At 45.3% G+C, this 9,275-nt stretch overlaps 2 protein-coding genes across 3 annotated transcripts; one reads left to right on the forward strand and one right to left on the reverse strand.

The window, feature by feature from the left end:
- Positions 1 to 569: 569 nt before the first annotated feature.
- Positions 570 to 5,972, reverse strand: retreg3 (reticulophagy regulator family member 3). 2 transcript variants are annotated; one of them, XM_049745520.1, is made up of 11 exons: positions 5,663 to 5,972; positions 4,948 to 5,043; positions 4,463 to 4,716; positions 3,711 to 3,817; positions 3,406 to 3,436; positions 3,199 to 3,325; positions 2,949 to 3,033; positions 2,566 to 2,703; positions 2,406 to 2,485; positions 2,169 to 2,301; positions 570 to 2,077 (listed from the first exon to the last, which is right to left on the reverse strand). In XM_049745520.1, exons 3-11 carry the CDS (start codon positions 4,696 to 4,698, stop codon positions 1,551 to 1,553), a joined length of 1,464 nt encoding a protein of 487 aa, XP_049601477.1. In that variant the 5' UTR covers positions 4,699 to 4,716; positions 4,948 to 5,043; positions 5,663 to 5,972; the 3' UTR covers positions 570 to 1,550. The 2 variants fall into 2 exon arrangements, with proteins under 2 accessions (XP_049601477.1, XP_049601476.1); XM_049745519.1 differs by having other exon boundaries at positions 4,463 to 4,745.
- Positions 5,438 to 8,976, forward strand: tubg1 (tubulin, gamma 1). Its single transcript, XM_049745555.2, has 11 exons — positions 5,438 to 5,625; positions 5,966 to 6,078; positions 6,405 to 6,572; positions 6,654 to 6,722; positions 7,062 to 7,141; positions 7,226 to 7,352; positions 7,493 to 7,579; positions 7,731 to 7,880; positions 7,949 to 8,101; positions 8,182 to 8,343; positions 8,402 to 8,976. Exons 1-11 carry the CDS (start codon positions 5,577 to 5,579, stop codon positions 8,597 to 8,599), a joined length of 1,356 nt encoding a protein of 451 aa, XP_049601512.1. The 5' UTR covers positions 5,438 to 5,576; the 3' UTR covers positions 8,600 to 8,976.
- The last annotated feature ends 299 nt before the right edge of the window (positions 8,977 to 9,275 follow it).

The raw sequence follows: 9,275 nt of genomic DNA on the forward strand, positions 1-9,275 counted from the left end.
ATAGGTATACACGTTATTTAAAAACGACTAAGTGTTATACTACGATACGAGTGTTTACCAGCTCAGTGGCCGAAGAGGAGAGTGTCCGCCCTGAGATTGGGAGGTTGTGGGTTCAAACCCCGGCCGAGTCATACCAGTGACTATAACAATGGTACCCATTTCTTCCCTGCTTGGCACTCAGTGTAAGGGGTTGAAATGGGGCCCCCCCTGCTGCTCACCATCATTGGGACTTTTGGTACTCAGTGTAAGGCAGGGGTGTCCAAGTCCAGTCCTCGAGGGGCGCATTCCTCCATGTTTTCCAAGTTTCCCTCGTTAAACACACTTGATTCAAATGATCCTCACGTTCTGCAGGAGCCTGATCATTGAATCAGGTGTGTTTAACGAGGGAAACTTGGAAAACATGGAGGACTGGACTTGGACACCCCTGCCTTACACTGAGTGCCAAAAGTCCCAATGATCGTGAGCAGCAGGGGGGCCCCATTTCAACCCCTTCAATCTAATTGCTTCAATATTTATTAGATTGCATATATAATTGTATAATTTAGCGTTCTCACACAAAAAACAAGCAATTAATTGAAAAGTTTATTCAATATAATTTGCACATCAAAACATATAAAAACGATTTCAGAGGGTAAAATACACAACTGAGCACACTTTTATTTTTTTTGTATTTTGAATCCAGCTGTTTCATTGTGCAGTATGTGATTTTCTTCTGAAAACCACACATTTTATCTAGAATTCTAAACTGTGGCTCACTGAACTGTCTGGTATGGATGACCGAGTCATATCTTTTCATCATAAAGTCACAGCATACTCACAAAATGTATGCGCCACTTTACAAACCAAACTATCACAATAATAGTTTACTTCAAGTAACCCTATAAACTGTCATTTGTATATTTCTCAAGAAAAAAAAGAAAATCTCAGCATTACTTTCACTTACATTGGGCTGTTTAAATGGTGTCATTTAAAGGGTGAGAAAGTCCAATTAGTCTCAAATTTGTTTAGGCAGCACAAAAAAATCATGCGACAGAAAATCACACAAAGTAACAGAAACTTGAGGGAGCAATATTTTTGCCTGTGTGGAGGATAACCACACGGTTAAAATAACATCTAGTGCACAGTTTGATGTCAAATTAGATTGTCTCCCAAATAAAGATGTGCAACTTTGGAGAACAGCAAATGAGTAAAAAACAGCAGCATAATAACGCTGAAAACTTGTGAAGAAACAACTTGCTGGGAAAGCAACACGGCTCAAACAGGAATGTCGAATTTAGTCCCGTGTTGGTTAGATAGCCCTCTTGTCCAGACCTCTGCGGGAAAGAGTGTGACAGTGGTGTAGTGGTGTGAGTTGCTACTGACACTTGGCAAAAGCCCCAAAAAAATTTAAAAAAATGCTGGTGATTATTATCTTACCAATCCGACTGGGTGTTCCATGACATAGTCAGTAACAAAAGTGATGCTGACCTGGGCAAGAATCGAACACGAACATTTTACCTACTGTCTAAAATGCCAACACGCTCATTAAAAGTTGAACTTGGTTGTTGTTTTTACTGTGGTTTACCAAGCAGGCTGGACAGAAAGTTGGAGCCCTGACTCTCTCTCCGTTGCCCTTCTACAACGGGGTCCATCTGGCTCAGTTCGGACTGATCCAGCATCTCAAAGTCCTCCACATCAAAGTCCGTGTCCAGCTCCGAGCTGGACTGCTTGCGAAAACTGCGGTGCGCTCCCGCCCTGCGGGAGGCTTGACTGCGCTGGCCGGAGGGTCGCCGAGGCTGCATGGAGCTGACCAGCGCCGCCCGGATCATGGTGCTGGCGATGTCACCCATGAAGTCGGAGGCGGGCGGCAGGCCGCTGAGGGACATTTCGGCGTCTAGGTCCTCCTGGTCCGAGTCCAGATGAGCGTCGACATCCAGTACAGAGGCGCGGGGACTTTGTAGCCCGGACAGAGCCAGGCTGGGCAGCCCGATGCTGGTGTCGTCGTCGTCGTCCATCAAAGTGGCGTCTGGGTTGATGGAAGGGAAGTCCGGGAGATCCTGAGCAAAAGATTCCTCTGGATCACTGTGTCGGTCCAGATCTGAATAAGACAAAAGCACAGCCAGTAAGATAGATCCATTTTCTATACATGTTATTTTGTGCTGAGCGGAAGATGAAAAATAATAACTCACCCTCGGAGCCCTCGGTCAGCGGTGTCTGGCCTCGTGATAGGTTAAATGTCCCATTGTCGGTGTAGGAAATCTCAGCGTCGGAGTGCTCCGAGTCGGTCATGGCGAGTTCCTTTGCCACGACGCCGTCGTCAAACTGGAAGACACAACAGATCTATGCTTTAAGCCTGTCAAGCAAACTTTGCCATTTGATTTGTGTTTTTAATAGATTAAAAACAATGTTTTGTGACGCCTACTGACCGTAGGACAGAAGGCTGCCAGCTCCTCCTCGCTGTCGCTGCCATCAGCTGAGAGGACACCGTGCAGAGGCATGCGCAGGACTAAAAACGACATGCAAAGAAAATAATTTTATTTCCTGAAAAAGCTGTTGATGCGTGTAAAAACAAACGGCGTTCCTCACACTGGTTGTCCAGCGGCTTGGACATCATGTAGCCGCAAACGCTGAAGTCCAGCCGCTGCAGGACCGGCTCCAGCTTCACAAAGACACGCTGAAAGACCCTGTGGTAAGCCGCCAGAGGGGCCAGGAGGGTCAGCATCACTGGACAAGACAAAGAGAGAATTCTTACTAAAACTTCGTTTTTCAAAATTAGCCATAATTGAATCAACCAGGCAGTCTGGCTCATGGATCACCGCAAGTAAGTCAGGAGTTTAATCACATCTGACCTATTTGTCTATGTCCCCGATTGCCTTCACCTTGCTGTCTTATCTTTTTAGGTTTTCTTCCCCTCAATCCTTTTTCAACACAAGTGAATTTTTCATCGACGGGAACTTGGTAGGACTCACCAGCCGAGTAGGAGAGCAACAACCCGGGAACGTAACGTCCAATCACAGCCAAAGAGAAAAAGAGGCAGCTCGTCAGGATGCAAAACTGGAACACATAAGCACACGTCGCCATTTTGGAATAAAAAATATTCTCGTGAATGAATCTGTATTACAATAAATAATATCAGATTTATTATAGAAAAATGGAAATGTATTTTTAACGCTGAATTAAAAAGGTTTTTAGGCAACACAAATCTCATATTGTCCTCACCCTGCCGGGGTTGACTCGTTTGAAGTGCGCCAGGTTGGACGCAAGCACGACAGCGCTGACCCAGGCCTCGGCCACGTGGTGGCACAACTCGGGTACGCTGAGGATGCCGGGCTGTACCAGGCCCCAACTGCACGTGAAAGCAACATTAAACGACATTTCATGCGTATGAATATTTTGAAAAACAAAATTTTCGCTGCAGTGACCAACCTCTCGCTTTCAGAATCATCCTGGTTTCTTACTGTAAAGAAAAGAAAACAACAACCACTGAATCCAGTTGGTGATGTTACATTTTTTTTCCTACCATCCAAAAATAGGACCGATTAATCTCCCTGGCACCAGTCTGCCGCATGTCAGAATCAGAACACTACGAGAGGGCACGTTTACAAGCAAGAATGGGAGCTTAACTGCTGGAGGTGACACACAAATCCCTTGTTGAGTCCAGCGTGGCGGGGGGGGGTGGGCTGTCTTATCTCTTCAGTTTTATGCTAGCAGAGAAGAAAACATGTTTGTACCTCTGAGCTTGGGCCAGATCTTGTTCCTCCATATGTCGACGCAGACCACCACGGCCAGGCCGGACGCCAGCAGGAACAACAGACGCAGAGACGTCAGCGCAAAGAACCTGCAGGAGAACGCCAGCTCGTCAACAGCAACAACACACGGCCCTTGTTCCAACGTCCGCTCGATGATATAAGACTGTTATGTAAGACTTATTACGAACACAATGCTGAACTTTTTTACACACAAGCCCATCATTTCTGCTTCGAGACCTTATCACAATATGACTATTATTGTGGTTGTTAATCAATACCAATGCAAAAGCTACAGCTGGGAGATTAACCTGACCAAGAATTTGCTGGCATATTAAAGCTTGCAATTGAGGTTAACCATGTGATCTGCAGTGCAAAGATCTGGAAAATTAGATTTAGACACATTAAGAAGCAAACAAATAACAAAACCACACACACACCACCATTGCTGTAGTCTTGCAAAGTTTTCAGTCATACATTGAGTGTGAACGGTTGGTTATATACTTCAATGAGTATTTAGAATCTATCATGTTTTAAAATAAGTGGTTCTTACACCACTGCTAACTATGACCACAATAATAATCACATTATTACTCGCATAACTCTCATTTACAGCCTTGCGATGGCATTTATTAATATTCTTGCATTGACTCTCCCAATCAAAACGTAATGGACGTGTACAAAATGTTAAGGTACACAGTAGTTGCAATGCATACAAAGTGAATGTGTCCTCTCACCAAAACACAACGTTGACCAGCACATAGAGCAGCAGACATTGGAAGGGTCTTTCCCACACCAGCACCGACTGCAGGTAGGTGAGCAGCGGCTCGGAGGGCCCCAATCGGGACTGCAGCGCCGCTTGGACCGCCCGCACCTCAGCGTCCCTCTCACTGGAGACCGGTCGGCTCCGGAGGCCGGTAGCAATGGAACCCGACTTGCCACCGGCAACGTTTACCGCAGCCACGTCTTCCATAGCACCCGTTTGAGCCGTCTTCAAACGCGAATGTTAGAGAAGAAACTCTTGACGTGCAAATTAGAGGAAAACGCGTGTTATGTTTGGAGACGATAAGCAGCGCCTGCGGAACATCGGCTTGCTAAAAGCGAGCGGATTTTAAGAGCGATATCACCCGTTAAGTAACAATGAGAAGCCGTTCGGCGATATTAGAGGACATAATGTTATCGAAGCCAGTGTGAAAAGTGTGAACAGTGAGCTGACACTTACTATTTGTACATTTTCGCATGGAGTAGGTCTCGCTGTTGAACTGCAAATATGGCGTAGTCTGTTTTTCTGAGCCCTTTACCGTCCAATCGGAATGCACTGGGACAAAAGTGGCATGTTGCATTCACTATAATAGGAATTTTGTACACTTATTTTATTTTTTTACTGAAAAAGCGCCACATTGATGAACAAATAACAAGTGATAAAACTTACTATCATTGCGTTGTTATTATGAACGGCAACATTTGTGCAAAATTTAAATAAAAATTTGTGAACACACTGACATTCGAGCTGTAGCTGAAATGTGAAAAAACTAAATCGTCGCTTTCAATGTCGGTCAAAGTTATTGCAGTCATGTCAGCTGTATATCATATTGTGCACAGCCACTGTGCGTATTCAATGTTATTTATTACACGTAAAAAAAGGTCATTAGGATTTGCGTGATAGCGACATTCGCCTCTCGGGGCAGTGTCGGCCTATATTTCAGCCAATGAGCAGACGAAGAAGTTGCCATTCAAGCATCACATTCGTCACCAAGCGGGAAGCAAGCTAGCGACGGCTAGCTAGCACGCTAGCTAAACAAATAAACGGCTAGCACGGCGGCCAAATAAAGCGCCGCCCAAGACTTCAAGATGCCTCGGGAAATTATAACGTTACAGCTTGGACAGTGCGGGAATCAAAGTACGTGTACAAAAAACCCACAACACGGCGTATTTACCTTGCATTACTTCACAGCAGTTACGTCCCCTCGGTTAGCTTGCAGAGATCGGTTGTGCTCTTATTGTCGTCTTTTGACGTCACCGAAATGTTGTCATTAAATCTATTAAGACTTAATGCAATCGCTTCACTAAGCTGCAATTTGGGTTTTAGCTTCCTTAGAGGTTTACAATGACTTAGCGCTCATAAGGCTAGTAGATGTCGTTGCATCGGTACCAAACGTCAGATCTAGTGTCAAAACTACACACATGTTCCTGTTGCGTGCATTAAATGTCGTATTTGCTCGTCTGTGTTTTGCTTGCAGTCGGCTTTGAGTTTTGGAAGCAGCTATGTGCAGAGCATGGTATCAGTCCAGAGGGCATCGTCGAGGAGTTTGCCACCGAAGGAACGGACAGGAAGGATGTTTTCTTCTATCAGGTACACGCTGCCTATCGAACATCTAAAATGGTCGTGTTAGCTTCAAATATGTTTGCATGCGTCACTCAGAATGTTGTGCAGGTGTGCAGACTTAAATGTTGCCACTGTGCAATGACACAATGCTCCAGCAGATGGCGTCCGAGGAGAGAACAATCACGTATCAGTGGACACATTGAAATGAGTGGTTATGGTGCTAACTGAACACTTAATAAAGGAGTCAATGCATCTTTTAACATCTTATGTGTCTTAAACATCTTTGTTGTTGGAGCCCAGAAATTATAATACACCGGACACCCCATCCATAAAGCACTTTGTGTTTGCGACAGGCTGATGACGAGCACTACATCCCCCGCGCTGTCCTCCTGGATCTGGAGCCTCGAGTGATCCACTCCATCCTTAACTCTCCTTACGCCAACCTGTACAACCCTGAGAATATCTACCTGTCCGAGCATGGCGGAGGGGCCGGAAACAACTGGGCCAGCGGGTACTCACAGGTGAGTACTGTTATCAAGACATAAATACTTTAGATTGCCCTAAGGAAATATATAATGTGTTTTTTCTTTCTTTCTCTATAGGGGAAAAAAATCCAAGAGGACATTTTTGACATCATTGACCGCGAGGCTGATGGGAGTGACAGTCTGGAGGCAAGTACTTGAAACTTCACAAGCAGCAGATTGGTAGATACGAAACACTTCCTTTTTGTAATGGCTAGCTGTTAAAACAGCAAGATTGTTTACATTTCCAACAACTACGATTACTCTTAGCTGTTTTTGTGTGCTTTCTTTAGCTGCCGCCTCACTAACTATCATTTTGTGTGTGCATGCATGCGTGCGTGAGGAAGGTGTGGCCCAACGGGCTTGTGTATGTTGGCACTGCGCGGTATGTATTAAGTGTGGTGCTAATAGCTAAGGCAGAGTAGAAGGCAGGTATTAGGGAGGAAGCTTGTCCACATGTTTTTTTGCCAGCTCTCTTATTTCTGGCAGGGATTTGTCCTGTGTCATTCCATCGCTGGGGGAACGGGTTCCGGTCTGGGGTCCTACCTGCTGGAGAAGCTGAACGACAGGTCCAAAAGCACATATATATATATTTTCAAAATCAGAAATAAAAAATACGTCTGTTGTTATAAGGCTGCTATTTTTCTCATCAGGTACCCAAAGAAGCTGGTACAGACCTACTCGGTCTTTCCCAATCAGCACGAAATGAGCGACGTGGTGGTGCAGCCGTACAACTCGCTGCTGACTCTCAAGAGACTCACGCAGAACGCCGACTGTGTGGTGAGGCAAATGTTACATTTTGGGTCTCATGCTCGTGTGGAATTCTTTTCTGTCCATTTCTGCCTTCTTTGTTTCTACCGTCAACAATGTTTGCAAGTCCGTTGTCCTCACATCCTTTGTGCGTTTGGCTCACTCTTCAGGTGGTGCTGGACAACACAGCACTGAATCGCATCGCCACCGACCGGCTGCACATCCAGAACCCTTCCTTCTCACAAATCAACCAGCTGGTGAGTGAGTGTTTAGACTACGCTATTATCCGTAGAAGCATGTGAGATGTCAAAATGGAAACAAAATGACATATGTTCCAACTCAGATGTCATTTGGTGTCCTTTTTTTGGTCAATTGTTGAACGCATTTGTCACACTTTGGCTACGATAGGTGTCCACCATCATGTCAGCGAGCACCACTACCCTGCGCTACCCGGGATACATGAACAATGACCTCATCGGCCTCATTGCCTCGCTCATCCCCACGCCACGTCTCCACTTCCTGATGACGGGCTACACGCCGCTCACCACCGACCAGTCGGTGAGTGGACCCGACCGCCGGGTTGGGGTGAGGGGCGGGTTAGGGTTAACAGACTAATGTCATGGCAGGTGGCCAGTGTGAGGAAGACCACTGTGCTGGATGTGATGAGGAGGCTTCTTCAGCCCAAGAACGTGATGGTGTCCACAGGAAGAGAACGCCAGCCCAGCCACTGTTACATCGCCATCCTCAACATCATCCAGGGAGAAGTGGATCCCACTCAGGTAAAGGCTTTACTTTTCATTTCATTTGGAAGTCAGTATTTCAAATGGCGCTGTTGTGAAGCTGGACATCTCTTCATCAGGTACACAAAAGCCTCCAGAGGATCCGGGAGCGGAAACTGGCCAGTTTCATCCCCTGGGGTCCCGCCAGCATTCAGGTGGCGCTGTCCAGGAAGTCACCGTACCTGCCGTCCGCCCACCGCGTCAGTGGCCTGATGATGGCCAACCACACCAGCATCTCCTCCGTAAGTCACACCTAGATGCTTACACAATGGACTTGAGTGTGACGTTGCCCTCTTGCAGCTCTTTGAGCGGACGTGCCGGCAGTACGACAAGCTGCGTAAGCGCGAGGCCTTTCTGGAGCAGTTCCGCAAGGAGGACATCTTCAAGGACAACTTCGATGAGTTGGACAACTCACGCGAGGTGGTGCAGCAGCTGGTGGACGAGTACAGCGCCGCCACCAGGCCTGACTACATCTCTTGGGGAACACAAGAGCAGTGAACGCAGCCCATTTCAAAATATGCAAACAGATGAAATGACTCCAAATGAATGTCCTATTAAGTCTTACTGAGTTTCCCAGCACTAACTTATTGCCTTCTTTTGGCGCTCTTCATGGTTTGTCAGTTGCCAATAACAAAGCTGGAACACGGGCCCCTGAGAAAGTGTCACATCATTGTAGTTATAAAAGGCAATTTTAAAATCTTCAGGTTCTGCAGTGACAAATAGAACATACATTTAATGGCCACATTATCAAAGATGATTTTTCTGTCAGAAGAGAGACATGTATCAAATGTGACCAGTGAGCATAACAGGAATGCTTAATGCTACATTGCTTGTTAAGTCTATTTAAATTGTACAATAAATTCATTTTCTTAGTACACATGGCCTTTTTATTTTTTAGGAAAAAGTCCCATGATATATTTTTTATACCCTTACTATACATGGTCATTTTTTTAAAACAAAAATACCCTTACTATACATTGTGTGATCAGGAATTAAAGCAGCACAATGTATCAAAAATATCAATATCACAATTTGTTTCTTTGGGAAATGAATGCATTGATCTAAATTTGACCATCAGATACAAACTTTAATGCGTTTCATTTGCTTTTTAGCCTACATAGCAACAAAAAATTTACTTTAAAAAATTGATTGACTCGCATTATTTTGCATATTT

This window comes from Syngnathus scovelli, chromosome 16 (genome assembly GCF_024217435.2).
Source record: "Syngnathus scovelli strain Florida chromosome 16, RoL_Ssco_1.2, whole genome shotgun sequence".
NCBI classification, from domain to species: Eukaryota; Metazoa; Chordata; class Actinopteri; order Syngnathiformes; family Syngnathidae; genus Syngnathus; species Syngnathus scovelli.